Below are 21,775 nucleotides of genomic sequence, written 5' to 3'. Positions count from 1 at the left end.
TCATGCTCCCATAAAGATCAGCATGATAAAGATCTCATTATTATCAAAATTATCTTCTATAAAGTGAAAAGTTAGGTTTTCAGGTTAATCATATTTAAAATTTGTGACAAAACTTTTTAAAGAGATTGATGGGCTGTGTATTAAGATATCCACGTTCAATTAATTTAGTAACAGAAAGATGTATGGAACATAAAAAGCTGTGAAAAATATATATTTGAATATAAAACAGCGATTAAGGATGTATAAATACGTCAAAGTTAAAAGATTTGCACAGTACATAAAAAAATGGAGAATACAATCAAACCAGTGTGACAGATGACAGAAAAAGTAAATATAATATTAAACTTTTTAAAGCCAGGAAAATTAAAATATAAAAATATGTGGAAACAAAAGTTTATTTTTAAAATCAAATTGAAATGTTATATTTTGTACTAGATCAGTGGCTTACTTACCTAAAACTTCAGATTATATTCAATGTAAAAATAAATTATGGTAGCATATTAGTTGAAACAATAACTTCTGCAAAATAAAATCTAAGTTCATTACTTTCTGGTGGGTTGTTACTTTAATCAAAGTCTAAATTCTTACAGTACCTTTACTATATTGTTATCAATGTAAAAGTTCATACTGCCATCCTGAAATTACTTCAGCAACAGAAATGCATTCTGAAGTAATAATTCAGACCATCATCTTTGCTAACATACAAAACCCAAATTATTACTTTTGTTATAATTAAGTTTATATAATATATATGCGATGTTATTTTTTTTTTTAAATTCTTCATACATTTTTAAGAGAGAAAAAATTCAATTTAATAGAACAAACACCTAAAGACAAATTACACAGAAAGTGGTTTAATTTTACAGTAACAGTAATTACTCAAAATACCGACACAATAACAAATGATGGGTTCAACCAAGAAAAAAAATTTAAAAAATTAAGAAGTGCGATAAAGTTAAAGATAGAATTCTACATTTTAATAGTAATCCTTGAATTTTTTTACTAGCAATAGTTCAGTATTTTATCATAACAGTAATATCTGATGTGGACAACACATGACTTCCTTGTACACAGATTAAATTAAATTACATTTACACATTTTTTTTTTAAATGAAAAGTACATAAAATTTTATTTCATAAAAAACTTCTAATATTTTATCTTTTTTTTGTTATTGAATTATTATTCATCATAAAAATAATTTTACAGTGAGAGGTTAACATAATTATTAATAAATCAATGTGTTTAAATTTTAAAAAAAAGTTAAAGAAAAAGGAGATGAAGTCTGTTTTGAACCGATGTGAACCTAAGATCCAAATATTTCATTAATAAAAATTTTATTTGGTTATAACTCTGAAACCAATGAAAATAAGTACCACTTTTGATATATCGTTAAAAAGCTATCAATGAGGACTTATTACTGCAGTTAAGAAAAAGTCCAAACACCAATTTTATTTTTATTTTGGGCTTTTTTTGACACTTTTGGTTCAGGCAATCAAAAGGAGAGGTGCACAGTTAGATGTTACAACAGTCCTAAATCCAAAATTTCAACATCATACGGCTAATCATTTTTTAATTATATGAGATACATAATACATATGTGCATACAGATGTCATGCCGCAACTAGTCAAAATGGATTCAGGGATGGTCAAAATTGATATTTCTGTTGAAATATGAAAACCAAAATGTTTCATGATCACAATACTTTCTTTACTTCGTACAAGGAAGTAAAACTAATTTAATTTTATTTAAATTACTTCTATTTTATTTATTAATAAAGTCTGTAATTTTCCATCAGCCAAACCTTTCTGGATGTCCTTGATATAGTCATTTTCATACAAATTATGCTGCGCTTCATTAAAAATATTAATTATATTCAAAACTATAACCTAAGCAAGCTAAAATTAACTGTAAAAAAGTGATTGAACAACAAAGGTGGACTAAGGAGGATAAAAATAACTTCCAAAGACCATGTTATTAGTAATTTTAGACTTGTGCAAGGAATGTGTTTTGAAAATAATTTTTTTAATGATAAGCGTAATTTATTAATATTTAAAACTAAGCATAGTATAATTTTAGTATTTTTCCTTTTACATGTCATAAAAATGTTTAAAATATCCATCTTGAGCACTGATGGAGAAATCAACTTGTTTTTATTAAAATTAAAAATAATTTAAAGGTAGGTTAATGACTGACTGTCTTAAATACCCTATGGTAATCGTTGGAGTATCAAATATCAGAATACCTTTAAAAGAGGAAGATATTTTTGTGTATATATATTAGAATTAAAATTTATAATAGATGATTACCAATCAGTGTGAAAAGTATTTCTGGTGCTAAGAATTCTACAGCCAAGAACAGACAATTTAAATGAATGTGTAATTAAATTTAAATTTATTTAACTTAAATATTTACACCGTTTAACTGCAAAAACTAAAGTTATGCCATTCATCTTGCATTTACTTAAAAATTATTTTAGGTTACCATAATGTAGGTAGTGACCATCGATAAGTTACACTTTCTTGAATTCATGAATGTAATTTCACTGTAATCCACAGTAACATCTTAAAGAAGGTCCATTGAAATCTTGTCAAATTCTAGCCTTCAGTTGATTAATTTTATTTTGGAGGTAATGAGAGAATGCTCAGCTGTTTAAAGATCCCCATAAAAAGAATTTTATAATAAGATGAAAAGTTTGTGATTGAATGAAGGCTAATGAAGAAGCAAGATAAAGGAGCACATACCCCAATTTTTGAAAATATTAATGTAGGGTTAGTGTTTTATGGTTGTAAATTATGGATAATAGGAAAACCAGAAAGGGAAAGTGTAAATAGAGATTTTTGAAACATCATGTTACAAGAGGATGTTGAAAGTTGGTAGTTTAATAAATCGCTAAAGAAAAGATCTTAACAGAAACATGAGAGAAAAGAAAGTTTTGGCAGAATCTTAACAGTCAAAGTTGGTTGGGGGTGAATAAATTTATAGCTGATGGAGATCAATAGTTTGGCGATGGAGAGATAAGTAGTTAAGGTAAAAACTGTAGAGGAGTTGATGATTATAAAATGTGTGAAACGGACAATGGAGGATGAATGATGTAATAAATATGCTAATGTTGAACGATTAGGATAGAACAGAAGAAAGGATTTGTGAATAAATAGCATGAAACCAGGCAATTGACTGACTTCAAAATAAATTAAAGATCCAATAATTTCTCTGCTGCTGTTCCAGGACATGTTTGCAGCTTCTAAAAAGATCTTGTTGTGCAGTAATTGATATTCTTGGATTGTAGGTACTAAGTAGTCAGTCCTCTTCTCCTAAATCCATACATTTTAATTCATAATATAATTTTACTGTTTATAGCCAAAAGACATTTGAATCATGTCATTAATTTGTTCTGAAGTCACAATAGCCTCTCTGCCACCATAATTTTTATATTTATTTTTTCACAGCACAGCAGTCACCATTTTGTTTTTTAAATGTGTTTAATATTAATGTATTCTACACTTCTGACCAATCAATATGACATGTAACTAAATGGCAATGACTAGAAAACTAAATGGTGTCATAAACTTTGAATTTACTCTGAATAATTCAAAATTATCCATTCACACCTGCCGCTTTTTTTAAAAATGAATTTACGTTATTGAATGCAGTAATTATATGATGTATGCAAATCTATATTCAATAAATAAATAAAACTGTAAATAAAAGATGGTATTTTTGGATTTACAAAATATTGACTTCACTGTGGGTTTTTTCAAATTTTATTTTTCTTTATACTTGGTATTAAATAGTTTTTGAATCATTCTGCTGTGGTAATCAAATTTATGGACATAATTTGAATTATCTTTAAAAATATATTAATAAAAGAAATTATGGTATCGTTTACATTGTTTATAATGTTTTTGTTCTTTTTAGGAACTGTCGCTGCCCTGGGCAAAGAACAATTTGTTGGATTGTACATGGCAGCTGGTTGCATATCCTCATTAACTAGTTTATTATATAAATCTGCGTTTGGAGTATCTGGGCTTTCATTGGGAGCAGTATGTTTTTTTTTTTTTTGTTTTACTTTATATAAGTAAATATAGTTTTTTAATAATTAAAATACTTTTTTAAAATTTAATATTTTAAAAAATAACTGAAAATAATAACTGTAAAGGTCATCCAGAAAATAAAAACCATTCCATTACATTAACTCATTCTAAGCCAAATTTCATGACTAAATACATTACTATTGTGTCCTGTATGAAATACATGTAAAACGCTGAATTTCTCTGAAATTTGGAATTCAAAGGATGATCCAGTTTTTTCTACTAAAAAAGCTCATCCTGTAGAAAGAAATCGATAGTCAAATTAGAAAAGTGTATATGAGGTTGTAAATTAAGTATGAGAAAATGGGAATCATATTTAATAAAAAACTATCAGCTCATCATTCATACAATATTTTACAAGAAAAATTGTTCTGGTTATTTTTCTCTTATGACTGAAAAACTGAATCAGAAAATTGATATTAATTGAGATTCATAAAAATCGGCAACTCATTCATTATTGACAGATTATTTATTATACACAGATTTTCAAAGTCTGTTGTAAGAAATATGTTAGTGAACCTCTAAAGTACAAAAAAATTTGTACCGATGAGTTCATTGACCTGCTGTCTGAAGAAAGCAATAAACAATGCATGGAAGCGGCTTTTGATATTTCTTCACTGGTATAAGAAAGAAGTTGGGGATTTTTTAAATATTTTATTCCATACTGCCCCTATCTGGCCCCCAGTGATTTAAACAAATTTTTTCATGAAAATTTTTAAGCTGAATCATTTTATAAGTGACAAAAAATTATGCATTCTGTATTTTAACTTAACTTTTAGTTAATTTAACTCTTAATATGAGTATTCTCTATATGTATTTAATACAATGTCAATTATTGTGATAAAATTGTAATGGTTTTTGTGCGCTAGTATAAGTGCTAAGTATAATATTATAATATTATCTTTGACAATTAATTTTATTTTTATAACTGTTTAATTTAAATACAATTTTATCAAATCATTCACCTAGTCATCGATTTACTATATTAATATAGAAACTGTTAAAATAGGTTGCTATGTATTCTATTTTTACACAAATCTTTCTCTTAATAATATCTTTAGGAAGTATTCTTTAGTGTCACTGCTTTTATCTGCCTGTAGCAGTTAACAAGTTTCCTTTCTATGCGACATTATTTTTTAGAAAAGAGAGCAGTGATGAACCATAAAATGGTTTAGATTGTTTTTTTAGTTTTAATTGTTTAGATTTTTAGTGAAGCATTCTTTGTGTTGTAGTTATGAAAAGCTCACGTAATTAGAAAAAAATTCAAATTTTAATATTATAGCGAAATTATAATTTTTCAGGAAATATGAAATCACCATAAAAAAAAAAAAAAACATTCCAATGTGTTATACAGAATATAAAAGTATAGCATGTAAATGATTTTGAAAATGTAAACTTGTTACTAGCACACTAAAAGAATATATAAAATTAAAATAAAAGACTAATGGAAAGAAAAAAAATTATTCCAGAATTTAATTGTTTATTTGTTCATTATTCATTCACATCAGACCAAAATCAGACTATGAAATGTCTTATTTCATTCTATTTATTTCATAATACTCTGGTAACTTCATTAATATCTTTTGGCTGTTGTACGATCTGAACATTTCATGAAAATCTCATCTATTCCTTATTCCTTTTGTTTTCAGGTAAAATTCATCTGCTCCATAGTAGTTTTCTTTAGCACAGGAAGCAGATTTTTCAAGCAAAATTTTGATATCCTGTGTCAGACATGTCTTCTCTTGCTCATATTATGTAACAATTTTCTTCTAAAGTTGACCTTTCTGGTTTTGCATGTATTTCTTACCAGTATTGTTGCTTTTAATACCAGTAAGCCGTGTTAAGTGATATGTAAAAATTAAAACAGGTTGTTCTGGTAAGTGGTTGCCAAGAAAAAAAATGTTTTCAAGACTGTGAGATCCAAAATAGAACAAGTGAAACACTTATAATTAATTAATTTAATTATCCAGTAACACTGAAAAACACTTTTAGCTAACATTATCGATTAGCATCTATACTTCAACTTTCTGCAGGCATGCTCCGAGCATATTCATTGACACTACACATTTCTCACCTACTAGTACATGATCCAAGTAATCAAAAGCCTTGCAGTAAAGAAAAAGGTGGGGTCCCTCTTCCCTACTTGGTTTACTAAATACTGAATAAGCACTAGCATAACAGTTGTTGACTTATCCCTATCAAAATAAATTTAAATAAGTAAGTAATAAACTCAATTAAGTTAATTTTAACTTAGTATTTAATTTATTTAGGTTATATTAGTTTTGATTAACGCTGTAATTTTGTATTTTTGGAATAAATTTTTGTGTTATAGTCTGGTGCTATAATGGCCATCATTGGTTATGTTTGTACTGCCTACCCAGATACTGAGATGTCACTAATATTTTTACCATTTGTACATTTTAAAGCTCATCATGTAAGTTTAATTACATATAATATTTTATTAATTAAAATTTATTTTAAAAATTTTATTATAGTATAATAGTGTTTTTTTTCTTTTTTGAGTTTACAGGTAGGCTTTATTTCAGTGTTTATGCACTGTGCAGATGCTTTATAATTATGTGGTGCATTCCTTTCGACGTTAGGTTAGTTGCTCTGTGGACAACCATTGGGTGTAATAAACCGAGATGTCAGTTGTTGAGCTGTGATTGAACATGCTTCAATATTCATGTTGTTTCATTTATCACAGTCAATTGTTGCAAGAAATATAATGTTTCTTTCTGTTGAGGAGGGCATTTTTCTCGTTGAACACATTTTTCATGAAGGTAACAAGTATATCGATTTAATAAAGCACTAGTTTTCTGAATTGAATTGCTCAAAGTGGAAGACCACCAAAACTAAACGAACAGAAGCTGCTGGAAATTTCAGCATGAAAGCCATATCTTGGGGTTAACCAGGCCCAACTATGTCATTCCTGAGCCCCCTTCCAAGGACCGTGACTCAGTCTGTACATTTTCTTGCCTGCCTATAACTACTAGGGGAGGGGTTTATACTGCCTATAATCGGGACCCAATTATGTTGGGCCCTGATTAACAAATAACTTACATTTGTTAACCACCAGTTTCAGTCCCATGTGTTTGTATCCGCTTGTCAGTTAAAGATAATGCAGAATTGCCTCTTGTCTGTATTTCCTCTTCCGTCCTTCCGCTGACAAGGACACAAGGTCATCGGCATATGCAATGGTCTCCGTCTGTGCTGCCAGACAAAGTTTCAACACGCCGTCATAAACCACATTCCAAAGCAGGGGCCTCAGCACTGACCCCTGTGGAACACCTCTAAACAGCTGAAACCAATAACCGCCTTGTTGTGTATCAGCTGTGGCCCACCTATCCTTTAGATAATCTCCAACCTGCCTGCACAGTTAATTAGTAATGCCTTTCTCTCTCAGCGACTCCATAATGGATCCCCACAGTATGGAGCCGAATGCATTCTTTACATCTAACAAAATCATCATCCACATATTCCTCGTTCTCCATGTGCCCTCTCTTTCTCTCGCAGCCCAGTTTATCACTCTTGAGATCACCTGGGTAGTCGACTTTCCCTTACAGAAGCCATATTGGTTTAAGTGAATATCCATGCCAGCTTTTAGTTCATCAATTACTGCCAGCATCCTTTTCACCACTTTAGCCGTGGTATTTAACAGGCAAATAGGATGATACTCTGCTGGCCAACCAGCTGGTCCTCCCTTGGGGAGGAAGACCACCCATACCTCCTTCCAGCAAACCGGGAAGAAGCCACTCTCCAGACCCCTATTAACCATGATCTCCCAAAAGATCCATCTCACAAGGCTTTTGAGAATCAGTGCAGGAATCCCATCAGATCCAGGACTCCGTTTGTCACCCAATCTACCAATTGCCCAGGTCACCTCATCCATCGTGAATCTGCGTGCCTTAGAGTCCTGTTGTCTCTCTATGTCTTGTTCCTGACAGAACCCCAACCCCAATGAATTACACAAACAATCTTACAAAAATTGGAGTCTGGGTCAAATACGCATTGTGGGTCCAAACTTTTTTAAAAATACAGTTAATAGTGACTGTTATTGTGCTGTTTTAACAAACTTCATTAGTTAGTTAACAGAAATGGAAATTATCACGGTTTGTTCAAACAAGATTGTGCCACAGTGTACACAACTAACAGGTCAATTATGTTTTTATGAAATGTCTTCGGTGAATGAATCATTTGAAGGGGTTTGTAGCCTGCACAATCACCCAATCTGACTATCTTACTTTCTACAGCAGTGAAACAAGAAGTGTATCACAACAGATCACACACAGTTGACGAACTAAAATCCTCATTAACGACATACGTAAGAGACATTCCAGTACACCAGCTGGTTAAAGTGTTTGAAAACAAATTGAAATGTGTGCAGTTTTGTTCTGATGTTGGAGGTCATTTTCAACACTTTTTATAAACTATTCTAGTAATTACAGTATCCATTTTTATAAAGTAATACTAAGAAAATTTCATTACTTTTTTTCTTGTGCACAGCAATTTTCTGAATGCACGGTAATCTAACTGCCTATGTGGTTGAAAAATACTTAGTTTATTTTTGTCTGCTCCGTAGCAAGGGAAGGTTTAGTAAATCCCCGTTTCTACCATCCTAGTCAAAAAGAATAATACTTAACATCCAATTTGTTTATGAATAATTTTAATGATGAAAAGCTAAATGGTTAATTTGACTAAAACACTACTTACTTGCAAGTTCTTTTTTTTCTTTTTTTTTAATGATATTTAGTCTATGCTTATGTAAATTTAAATGTGTTTTACACTTTGTGATTACTGTACAGTAATACAGTAGAAACCTAGTAATCGTGACTTAAAATAGTACTTGGTCTGATCACTAAATATCTTGATTAACCAGAATTATCTTTCAGTCCATTTCTTTATTTAGTATTTTAGACAGCATGCATATTGCTATTGTGTAATGATTTATAAAATCTTAATCATCATAAAAATAGGTTTGCGGTTCTGACAATCAAAAGAATGAACATGAGAAGGTGAGATTGGAATATTATAGGCGGGTACCAGATAATTTTCTTTCCAAGTATGTCAAAAGAATGTTTATGGGAAAGAAAAGATAAATTTTTAGACAAAAACATTATCAATACCTGTTAACATATTGTGGTTACTAAACAAGTGTAAAATAGTTATTAATGAAGTGCACCAACTGTCCTTTCTTGCCCGCTTTAAAAGGAGTGGAGGAAATCTCCCAATATACCAATGCCAAAATTTCAGATAACTTAAATAGGGATTATTTAGTTAATAAATAGTTTTTGTAATTATTCCTTGATAAATATTTATTTCTAAACCAAATTATGTAATATTTATATTCATTTATATTCAATTATGTAATTCTTATATTACATAATTTATAATAATGTAATCAAATTAATATAATTTCTACGTAATCTAACTTACTTTTGTTTCCTTTATTAGCTAAACCTCGGTTTACATTTCTACTTTTCTCATTTTAAGTATATAAATTTGTGAAGAACATAGCTTCTAGATGCAAGACAAGTCATTCATAATTAGAAGATTAAAAATATAGGTGTAAAAAAAGATTAAGAAAGATTCCCTTGACATTCAAGTTGAATATATAGGGTAGACTTGACCATCAGTTATCTATTTTTTTTATCAGTGTCTATTTAAAATTCTAAATTTATCTTTAGATCTTACATATTCAAAATTTAATCTTTTATGAAATAAATAAAATAATCAGTTCTACAACAATCTGTTTTTCTGTCTACAGTAACATTGTGTACAACAATAATGTTTTAAATATTAAAAAACATGATTTTTCATCATTTTAAGTTGTTAAATTTTAGAGGAATACAATGTGATAAACAAGTGATAACAATGCGATATGCTCGTATATATATATATATATATAATACAAACATGGAAATCGTTTTTATATTTTCATTCATTATATTTGCTTCAAAATTGTTATTAGAAATAATTATTTTATTTGACAGGCCTTAACTAGTCTGTATTAACAGGTATGTTTTGCATTAAGAAGTAAATTTAATAATTTTTATTTTTTTAGGCTATAAAAGCAATAATGACATTGGATGCTGCTGGTATTTTATTTAAGTGGCAATTTTTCGATCATGCAGCACATCTTGGTGGTGCCATAGTAGGAATGTAAGATATAAATTAAAAATTTTATTCTTTTACTTTTAAGAGATTAATAGTTAATAAATTTTAAGTGCAAACTTATGTCTTAAATATAAGCTAAAAATAAACAGATCCTTGGAGATTTAATCATTTTTGACAATCTTTTATATGATATTTTTCTTCATTTATACATCATCATAAAAATATAACTAATTGCTGATGAACTTTTATGAAATAAATAACATAATCAGTTCTACAACAATCTGTTTTTCTGTCTACAGTAACATTGTATACAACAATAATGTTATTTTATATTTTAAGACAACATGTGTAAAATACAATGGAATGCCGATTATCCAGACTGCCATTTACAAGGCCAAATCCAGGTAAATGAAAAATTAAAAAAGGTTCATCATAAGTGTGGACATACCATTCCGATGTATAATGGGTATCACACTTAATAAAAATATGAAAGTATAAAAAATAATTGTATTACAGTAAAAAGATACTCAGAACATAAGTAAGTATAGTATAATAAAAAACAGATACAATTAGACGTTACAAAAATCGAATGTGGTAGAAATTTGCTAATAAAAGAATCTGAATTTATAAAAACTATTTTAAATAAATTAAAATTTACTACTACTACCTTATTTAAGAAGATAAATAGCAGTTAATGATGTTAAAGAACAATTTAGATTCGGAGTAACAGTACAAGGTGAAAAGATAAAGATGCTACGATTTGCTGATGATATAGTAATTCTAGCCGAGAATAAAAAGGATTTAGAAGAAACAATGAACGGCATAGATGAAGTCCTACGCAAGAACTATCGCATGAAAATAAACAAGAACAAAACAAAAGTAATGAAATGTAGTAGAAATAACAAAGATGGACCACTGAATGTGAAAATAGGAGGAGAAAAGATTATGGAGGTAGAAGAATTTTGTTATTTGGGAAGTAGAATTACTAAAGATGGACGAAGCAGGAGCGATATAAAATGCCGAATAGCACAAGCTAAACGAGCCTTCAGTAAGAAATATAAGTTGTTTACATCAAAAATTAATTTAAATGTCAGGAAAAGATTTTTGAAAGTGTATGTTTGGAGTGTCGCTTTATATGGAAGTGAAACTTGGACAATCGGAGTATCGGAGAAGAAAAGGTTAGAAGCTTTTGAAATGTGGTGCTATAGGAGAATGTTAAAAATCAGATGGGTGGATAAAGTGACAAATGAGGAGGTATTGCGGCAAATAGATGAAGAAAGAAGCATTTGGAAAAATATAGTTAAAAGAAGAGACAGACTTATAGGCCACATACTAAGGCATCCTGGAATAGTCGCTTTAATTTTGGAAGGACAGGTAGAAGGGAAAAATTGTGTAGGCAGGCCACGTTTGGAATATGTAAAACAAATTGTTGGGGATGTAGGATGTAGAGGGTATACTGAAATGAAACGACTAGCACTAGATAGGGAATCTTGGAGAGCTGCATCAAACCAGTCAAGTGACTGAAGACAAAAAAAAAAAAAAAAAACTACCTTACTGTTTTATAAAAAATGTCATTTCAAAAACTTACAAAAACATATTGAAGAGAAATTGCATTTATTATAAAAATATATTATTTTAAAACTGTTAAAAAAATAGAAAAAAAATTACAGTACGTTTCATAGAATAAAACTTTAATAATACTAACATTTAAAAATTTAAACATACCTTTAAAAATACTATTTCTTTTTTAAAAAAATCAAGAATGTATATTTGCTTGTATGTTGATCTTCATTTAGGAGCTACAGTAGCCAACATGTAACAGTGCGCTTGGATGATCAGCCCGCACATCTGCTATACTATTGTTCTCTAAAACATTGGCACACCATGATTAGTCAATTCTTAGTAGCATAAACATGATGTATGATACGTTGGGTAGTAATTGTCGCCACTCCAAGCTCACCGTTATTTGGCGGCAACTGTACGAGATCACATAATCATTTTAACAAAGAATCTGTATGCTTTAACTGTTCAATAATGATGGACAAAAATTAAGTTTGTGTGAGACAGCCCTGGATGTAAGTCATTGCCTTTTTTTGAGCTGTTGGCTGATCATATATGGTATCTACAATCTCATCATTGCACAAAATTTAGTACCCTGAGTTATTGTCATCACTAATGATCCATTCATCAACATTCTCGAAATCACAGTCTGTTTTGCCCGATATGAAATCTCTTGTGTAAAATTCCTTACGTTATAAAATCTTCACGATGCATTACATCAGTATTGTTGGCATTGTTTTATTTAAAATTTCATTCCACATTCTTTGCTAATATCACCCTTCTGTCAGAGTTCCATGCATAGGCCACATAAAACAGCAATCTTTTAGATTAATGTCTTTGATTATCTTAAGTATGCCACGTACATCTTCATTATCAGCCAAAAGAGTTCTTTTCATGTCCTCTGAAACCAGGGTGAACCCAACTGTACATAACCCTACCTTCTCCAGTATGCGAACGCTGTGCTGGAGTCTTCTGTTGAATCGCTGGTCCTTTGGGAACAAAATTTCGGTTTTAGTTAATAATATTTCAGTACTTGTTGTTCCTCTTGAAAAAACTAACAAACTGGGAGTTTGAAAAGACTTCGACCAACCTTTTCAGCTGAAGAGGTATCGAACGATAAAGAAACAAGTAATGTAACAGAGAGTGCTAAATTATTTAATGTATGGTTTCTTTTAGTAAAGTGTAACAAGGAAGTTAAATCCTTTTCTAAGGTTTCTCTCTTTGTAATAAGTAAGTGCATAATAACAGCTCTGGCTTTGAAATTTATTAAAAAACTTAGTAATGGTGCCCAGGTAAGTAATGATAACAAGAGTCGGAAACTACTAGCCCTTAGGTGCATGGGGAAGGACAAAGTGATAGTGGAGCCCAATAATAATACACTAAATTCCAGCAGGAGAGTGTATCTTTCTAAGAGTGATCTTTTACCATGAGTTGGCTGGTATTGAATTATCTGAAATATCAGAAGATCTATCATCGCAGTCAGTCACTTCTGTGCAGAGGATTATGAATAAGTAAAATGGTTGTGTCAACATTTTCACTTATCCTAACCTTTTTTACTCCAACTGTTCCTAAGCGAATAAGACTTGGCTACCTCTCTGTCTGTGTGTGACCATTCATACCAAACCCAAGATGCCGCTTACAGTATCAGGGTTTTGATCACAACAAAATTGGTTGCATGAGGGAACAGATTTGTCTGCATTGCAGCCGTACAGGACATGATGATAGTGCATGCTTTGAAGCTGAAAAATGTATTAATTGTAAAGGTTCGCATTTGGCAAAACTTCAAGATTGTTTCGAGGTTGCCCCCTTTCCAAGGAGGAACAGGCTTTATTAAAAATTTGTACCGAGCAGAAAGTGTCCTTTTGTGTAGCTTGTCAGGAATATAGAAAATCCCTCAACATGAGGAATCCTATACAACGCACTGTTAAGTTTTTTCCAGGCTCTTTCTAATAATGTGCAAAAGGAGAATGCATGTCCATCATGGAAAGAACCGACCAAATTGGTCTAGGCTTTGTCAGACCAGATAAAATTCCTTACGTCTGCTTTTTCGTCACTGAATTCTTTTTAGGCAAGAAAAAGGAGGATATTTTTGGTGGAAAGACTGATAGTGAGCAGTTTATTGAAAATCACTCAATCAGTACATCACCAAATAAAATTCCTGCTGTACCAAATATGCAGCAAACTATCAAAATCCCTATGAAGGGATGTATTAAAAAAAAAAAATTGTTGCCTGGTATGGTATCTCTGCCCTCCAAGGTTTCCAGGTCCCCACCACATCTCGAGGTCTCTTCACAGATATGGTGACAAATGAAGTGTCTGAAGAAGCAAATTACTTCCTAAAGGTTATAAACACCAAAAAGAAAAACTGGATCGTATTTGATAATCTACATGCAGGGTTTATATATTTTTTTTACTAAAGGAAGAAAATTCTGTGGTACATTGTCTGCAGGAAATTCACCTCCTTCCCCATAATGAAGTGTCTTCTCGCAGCTAGGTCTATAAGAGATGCGGCTAAGTGTAGGTAGAGGACATGAAGGTGTGGCTGTTTTCCTGAAGGAGGTTGATTAGCCGCACAGATTCCCCTGGCTATAAACATCCCTGCAGCTCAGTGAAAGTATTGGCATCATTTAAAATGAATATCTGCAACTTATACTTTTCCCCAAATTCCAGTATCAGTGAAGACGATCTTTCCAATCTGCTTTCCCAAATACCTTTGTCCTGCCTAATAATTGGTGATTTCAACACCTTTACTATTCATCATTATGTTCTTCTTTAGGTACTATAGTTGATTGAATGACGCATAACTTTTATCTCTGCATATCGAACAATGGGTCATACACACTTATGTCATCTTCATCTGGTACATTTTCATTTGTTGATCTGCCTTTGTGTTCAACATCCCTACTTTCATGTCTTATCCACTACATGTCCTAAAACTTTAGAAGCAGTTATAGACCAGTTTTTACCTCAGTTGTTAATTGTGATTTGCCTCAGAGTCAGCCAAGCAGATGGATAGTTGGGAAAGATTGGATGCAAGAATTCCTTTGGGCAATACAACAGGAGTCGTATAGTGTGATCCACCGACTTGTCGCATATATGGCATTTATATTTGTATTGTCATGGCATTTATAGACATAGAAAAGTCATTTGATAATGTAGACTGGAATAAAAATTTCTGCATTTTAAAAAAGTTTAGTGTTGAGAGCATAAGAAAGAAACCGTAATAAAAAAGGGAGTCTGAAAAAAAGATGTTCCCTATCCCCGTTACTTTTATCTTTACATAGAACTAGCAGTTAATGATGTTAAAGAAAAAGTCTGATCCGGAGTAACAGTACAAGGTTAAATGATAAAGATACTACGATTTGCTGATGACATAGTAATTATATCTGAGAGTAAAAAAGATTTAGAAGAAGCAATGAATAGCATGGATTAAGTCCTACACAAGAACTACCGCATGAAAATAAACAAGAACAAAATGAAAGTAATGAAATGTAGTAGAAATAATGTTGATGGACCACTGAATATAAAAATAGGGCAAGAAAAAGATTATGAAGATAGAAGAATTTTGTTACTTGGGAAGTAGAATTACTATAGGTGGAGCGATATAAAATGCCGAATAGCACAGGTGAAAAAAGCTTCAGTCAAAAATATAATCTGCTTACATCAAAAATTAATTTAAACATCAGGAAAACATTTTTGAAAGTATATGTTGGAGTGTAGCTTTATATTGAAGTGAAACTTGGACGATCAGAGTACCTGAGAAGAAAAGATTAAAAGATTTTGAAATGCGGTGTAATAGGAGAATGTTAGAAATCAGATGATTGGATAAAGTGACAAATGAAGAGGTGTTGCGGCAAATTGAAGAAAGAATCATTTGAAAAATATAGTTAAAAGAAGAGACAGGCTTATAGGCCACATCTTAAGGCATCCTGGCATAGTTGCTTTTATATTGGAGGGACAAGTAGAAGGGAAAAAATTGTGCAGGCAGGCAATGCTTTGAATATGTAAAACAAATTGTTAGGGACGTAGGATGTAGGGGATTTACCAATATTAAATGACGGGCACTAGATAGGGAATCTTGGCAAGCTGCTTCAAACCAGTCAAATGACTGAAGACAAAAAAAATTTATATTTTTAATATTGTGTCATTGTGATTTTATTTCGCCTTTAACATATGACATAGGCACTTCACATTATGCTGTACTGTATAAAAAATATTTTTGTTTTGATATTGAGCATTTTAATTGCTGATTTTATTTCTTTTATAACTCTGTAATTTAATTTTTAAGTTTGGTATTTTTAACTAATTGTTCATTCTAGTAATATAGTCTCCAGGTGTTGATAAAGACATTTAGTTGTCTGTCCAGGAAAAGATTAAATAGAAATAATCATATCAATCTGAAAAAATTTGCTAGAAAAAAAAAATTTTTCTTGCGGTCACCTGTATGATCTTTTTGACTAATCCAATCAGTATAAGATTTAATCGATGATCTCAAGTTGTGTTACTACCAACCAACAATGTCAAATATTGTGTAGCCTGGAGCTGATTCTTCTATGCTGGGAAATAAAGTTATCTTAGGAAGAGCTTTCCATTCAAGGACATATTGTCACAATTTTCAATTAAATTCAATTTATTCAGGTACTCAAATGTAACATGATAGACCTCTATAAATAGAATGAATCAGTTCAGCTGAGAGTTACCTCCTGTGCTCAGACCTGGATATAAAATTACAAAGATTTACATAACATACAAGAACATAACAAAAGATATATGTACAAGAAAAAAAAATCTAATTTCTAATTACAAAGTACTTTATAAGCAAAGTATTCATCATAATATTTTAAAACAATCAGAAAATTGTTGAATAAATTCATTTGCTACTGGGATGTTTGCTGATGATTCTCCATGAATTTAAAGTTCCCAAATTCCATCATGCTGATTAAAATTTTGAAGCCACCTGTATTTGCAATAATATTTTCATTCCCATTTAGATTCTTATTAAAGTAATTGCTTTCTCTACTGGAATTGATCCACTAATTGGTTTATCAAGAGATCACTTTTGAACAAATCACCAAAAGAGCTCAATTCCCCTCATCATTTGATGCTTTCTTCATTGTCTTACTGGAAATACTTTACTCTTTTTTGAGTTGCAAAACATTAATCATAATGGTTTCTCCACTTATCTAAATATCTGAAAGAGTGGATGTTCCTGAACCATATTCATCTGATTACCATTATCCAATTTTTCTAAGATCTCTCTTTTTTCTGTAATTGATAAAACAATTGTTTTGTTGCAGACATGATATTAACAATCCCTAACAATATTGATACTTATGTTAACAGCACCAGAGTTACATTATTATAAATTGTATTTATAAGAAATTTTTACGTGTACTGTCTCTCAATATCCTTAATTATCAAACCAGATTATTATATGAACTGAAAACATGCGATATATATATATATATATATATGTATATAAATAAAATATGTCCTTACTTACTTACTGATAATCAAAAACTACAGAAGATAAATTAATGAAAATTTGTATACACATTCTTCTTATGATGTAACTGCACATCACATTAAGAAAGTATTTTTTTTTAGATTCTGAGTTTAAAGAGTTAAAATGGGGTAATATTAATTTTTTTTTTTTTTTTCAATTTCTTGGTAGCAAAGTATTTAAAAACCAGTTTCTAGATTTTTTTTAAATTCTATCTTGAAAGCGATGAGAGGTAAAAAAATGTTGACAATGATTGTAAATTTTCCCCATTTCCGATTATACTAAACGAGATATTCATTCGATTTGGGCTTACATATACTCTTCAGATAATTATCTTAAAACCATTTTTAGATTTTTTGAATTTTAACATTTTAAGGGATAAAAAATAAATTATTTATTATTTTTTTTGCTGTTTTATGCTACAACTATTGAATCAATCTTTATGAGATGTGGATGTGATTGTAATTTATGTTTTAGATTTTTTTTTAATAACGTGTTACTTTTTTAAAATTGCCTAGTGCAGATGTAAGGAGTCCAGATAGTTGGACATCTGGGAAATTGGCGTTCCATTGTATATTGTGGATATTGGCAACAATACATTTAATATTTCCACTAAAGTATATATTAAACTGAAGATTTGTCCATAGTACATATTTTAGTTTTCTTTCAATCATTGCAGCTTATTATTAAAAGATTACTAGAGCTATCACAGAAAACTATAATGATTAAAACTGCATCACAATTAAAATGTACTCTTCTTAGAAGATTGAAGGTAGTGTACATTAATTGGAAATAAAAATCAATCGAGTGTTTTTGAGAAAAACATCTTAATTTTTGTGTGTAGTATATTAAATATCATATTAATATAGCTTAATTATATTAAATAAGATTTTTATCCGTAGAATATATGCTTATGCATAACTGTTGTAATATTATGTGGATTATCACATGAGTACTTTTTACCAAAATTTAAATTTATACTATAAATAGTATCACGAGTAGGATTTAAATATAGTACTTTCTCACTTTAAAATTTTTACTGAATGACCATTTAGTAATGTTACTTTCTTCTACAGTATAAGGTTGGGTTGTTTTTTCCCCAATGTTTATTTTAATTTACCATCTTGAAATGATTTTACGTGGTCATTTATATTGAATTTTAATTAAATAATCTAGTTTTAAAGTATATATGATATAATTATCATTGTCACCATGAAATAAGGACAGTGTTACATCTTTTAAGCTTTCATGTCAATATCTTGGATTTGGATTGATTTGTCCAGTTCTTTCTAGAGCAATTTTTTATAAAATCATTTATCAAGAGTTGGATGATAACAAAATTTATGTATGTTACTACTCATATTAGTTAATAAAAGACCATAAACTAGTGGCATTTTTGTCATAATATACAGAAGAAATGATGAATTTTTCAATTTGATTGTTTATGGTAATGAAAATGAGTATTGCATAGCACTTTAGAAATGAAATGCCAATCATTTTTGTATAGTACATCTGTTGTCACAATTGAAAGTATAAGCAGGATTTGCTTTTTAGGCATATTTATCACCATAGTTATTCGGGATAAATTCGGTACATTGTTGATCGACCTTCAAAAAGGAAGCACATAACAAATGCTGCGCTAGCCTTCTATCAAATGATATAGAAATTGCACACCAGAATATACAATCAATGACACCTAACAAAGAGCATTGTGTTATTGCATGATAACATAAGCATGTAATATTTGTGGGGCGTAAGGTTTATTAAAAAATTATGATGGAAAAAGAAAACAGAAAATTCAAATCATTGATAACTGGTAAAAACAAGTAAGTTGAAGGGGTTTTTTAGTACCGATTTGGGAATGTGCTGAGTTGAAAGAAGCTGTCTGTTTTATGCGTTAACCGTACAGTTGTAACATGCTTTATATATATATATATATATATATATATATATATATATATATATATATATAAGCATAAAAAGATAGTAAATCAACAAATTAAGTAATATATTGTGTCATCAAATAATATAATATACAGGCTGGTTTGATTATTAGAGTAATTAACATAATACAATTTTTTCCTAGCAGACTTATTGCAGAGGATTTGATAACAGTAACTATTGTAATCATAAGTAATTTCTAGTATAAATTTGTTATTATGTATATTGTGTTGAATGCATATAATCTTCTTTTTCAGAGGATGGTATTATTATGGAAATTATTACATTTGGCAGAACTGTAAATATGTTGTTCAAGCATGGCATGATTTTAGGTCATCTTTTGACTGATAAAAACAATGTTAATAATCAAATATTTTAAAGGTAAATATATTTCCTATGCAAGTAATTTGATTTAATTTTTTTTTTTTACCTTTCAATATATAACAAAATAAATTATGTTCACATAACCAAATGAATGAAAATGCAAAAAAATGTTAGTGAGAGTACTGTTCCAGTATGTCATGAAAAGTACTGTTCCATGTGTTACAGGGAGATTGTACTGCTAATCGGATTGAAGGTTCTGAAAATCATATGTACTATAAAAGATGATGTTCATATAAACATTGTATTCCTTTAAATCATTTTTGCTAACTTTTAATAGCTACAAAGCAATAAGATTACAATAAAAACTGATTATTGTGTGTACTTCTTTATCAATGTATCCTTCATTTAGAATGATTTTTAATTCGACCGGTGTATCCGTGCATGTTTGGTTTTTTTTTTGCAACATATATGCATTTTGTGTTGTAATGATTATTTCACACAAAGAGCAGCATCCTTAAAAGGACGTTTAAAAAAGATAATGAAATCCTTAAAATATATGTATTACTTTTCTTTGTTACAGATTTTCAAATGTTACACTGCAGAGATAAGTAATTTTTTTATAAATAATAATGAATGCATTTATTACAAAAAAATGTGACGAAAAAAAATTTAATTCTGGATAGTATTTATTAAAACGTGCACATATTTTAATACACATTGTTGTGTATGCATTTATTTATGTGTGAAGTCATTTCATTTAAATTAAATTCGAATGGTATTTTAATATTAAAAAATAAAAAATGTTTTATTATTTTGTAAACAAAAATTTAATGTTTTATTTCCTATTTTGTTATCGATATATATATTAATTTGTTTTTTTATCTTACTTCTGACTAATAAAAAAAAAAAAAAAGTTTATTTTTAAAGAAATGCTTCTTTTAAATAAGTTTGATAAAATGTTACAAAAAAGTGAATTTTTCTTTAATAAATTAGATACCTTTTACCACCTTTCTTTTTATATTTAAGGGAATAATTTATTTATGCTTTTAATTACAGGCTGATGCCAAATTTAATTGCTATACTTTTTTATGGATGAAAGATGAATTTTGTTGTGTATGAAAAAAGTCAACCCTGACTTTGATTAAAAACAAGAACCTTCCAGAAGAAAGACTTTTTCATGCTCCCATAAAGATCAGCATGATAAAGATCTCATTATTATCAAAATTATCTTCTATAAAGTGAAAAGTTAGGTTTTCAGGTTAATCATATTTAAAATTTGTGACAAAACTTTTTAAAGAGATTGATGGGCTGTGTATTAAGATATCCACGTTCAATTAATTTAGTAACAGAAAGATGTATGGAACATAAAAAGCTGTGAAAAATATATATTTGAATATAAAACAGCGATTAAGGATGTATAAATACGTCAAAGTTAAAAGATTTGCACAGTACATAAAAAAATGGAGAATACAATCAAACCAGTGTGACAGATGACAGAAAAAGTAAATATAATATTAAACTTTTTAAAGCCAGGAAAATTAAAATATAAAAATATGTAGAAACAAAAGTTTATTTTTAAAATCAAATTGAAATGTTATATTTTGTACTAGAGCAGTGGCTTACTTACCTAAAACTTCAGATTATATTCAATGTAAAAATAAATTATGGTAGCATATTAGTTGAAACAATAACTTCTGCAAAATAAAATCTAAGTTCATTACTTTCTGGTGGGTTGTTACTTTAATCAAAGTCTAAATTCTTACAGTACCTTTACTATATTGTTATCAATGTAAAAGTTCATACTGCCATCCTGAAATTACTTCAGCAACAGAAATGCATTCTGAAGTAATAATTCAGACCATCATCTTTGCTAACATACAAAACCCAAATTATTACTTTTGTTATAATTAAGTTTATATAATATATATGCGATGTTATTTTCTTTTAAAAAATTCTTCATACATTTTTAAGAGAGAAAAAATTCAATTTAATAGAACAAACACCTAAAGACAAATTACACAGAAAGTGGTTTAATTTTACAGTAACAGTAATTACTCAAAATACCGACACAATAACAAATGATGGGTTCAACCAAGAAAAAAAATTTAAAAAATTAAGAAGTGCGATAAAGTTAAAGATAGAATTCTACATTTTAATAGTAATCCTTGAATTTTTTTACTAGCAATTTTATCATAACAGAAATATCTGATGTGGACAACACATGACTTCCTTGTACACAG

At 29.6% G+C, this 21,775-nt stretch overlaps 2 protein-coding genes across 4 annotated transcripts in view; one reads left to right on the top strand and one right to left on the bottom strand.

The window, feature by feature from the left end:
* Positions 1-3,921: 3,921 nt before the first annotated feature.
* On the top strand, positions 3,922-20,981 carry LOC142329434 (presenilins-associated rhomboid-like protein, mitochondrial). 3 transcript variants are annotated; one of them, XM_075374065.1, is made up of 5 exons: positions 3,922-4,042; positions 6,423-6,524; positions 10,155-10,252; positions 19,469-19,592; positions 20,592-20,981. In XM_075374065.1, exons 1-4 carry the CDS (start codon positions 3,962-3,964, stop codon positions 19,557-19,559), a joined length of 372 nt encoding a protein of 123 aa, XP_075230180.1. In that variant the 5' UTR covers positions 3,922-3,961; the 3' UTR covers positions 19,560-19,592; positions 20,592-20,981. The 3 variants fall into 3 exon arrangements, with proteins under 3 accessions (XP_075230180.1, XP_075230181.1, XP_075230182.1); XM_075374066.1 differs by lacking the exon at positions 20,592-20,981 and adding an exon at positions 20,116-20,235; XM_075374067.1 differs by lacking the exon at positions 20,592-20,981 and adding an exon at positions 19,761-19,904.
* LOC142329433 (E3 ubiquitin-protein ligase HERC2-like) overlaps positions 16,222-21,775 on the bottom strand; it is a 29,254-nt gene continuing 23,700 nt past the window's right edge. Inside the window, exon 10 of the mRNA XM_075374063.1 lies at positions 16,222-16,482. Coding sequence (XP_075230178.1) covers positions 16,477-16,482 — 6 coding nt within the window. The 3' untranslated portion in view covers positions 16,222-16,476. The remainder of the gene's footprint in view (positions 16,483-21,775) is intronic.

The sequence above is a fragment of the Lycorma delicatula genome, chromosome 8, assembly GCF_047948215.1.
Source record: "Lycorma delicatula isolate Av1 chromosome 8, ASM4794821v1, whole genome shotgun sequence".
NCBI lineage: Eukaryota > Metazoa > Arthropoda > Insecta > Hemiptera > Fulgoridae > Lycorma > Lycorma delicatula.
Note: the sequence above shows the minus strand (reverse complement) of the source record. Positions and strands in the feature narration are given on the sequence as shown.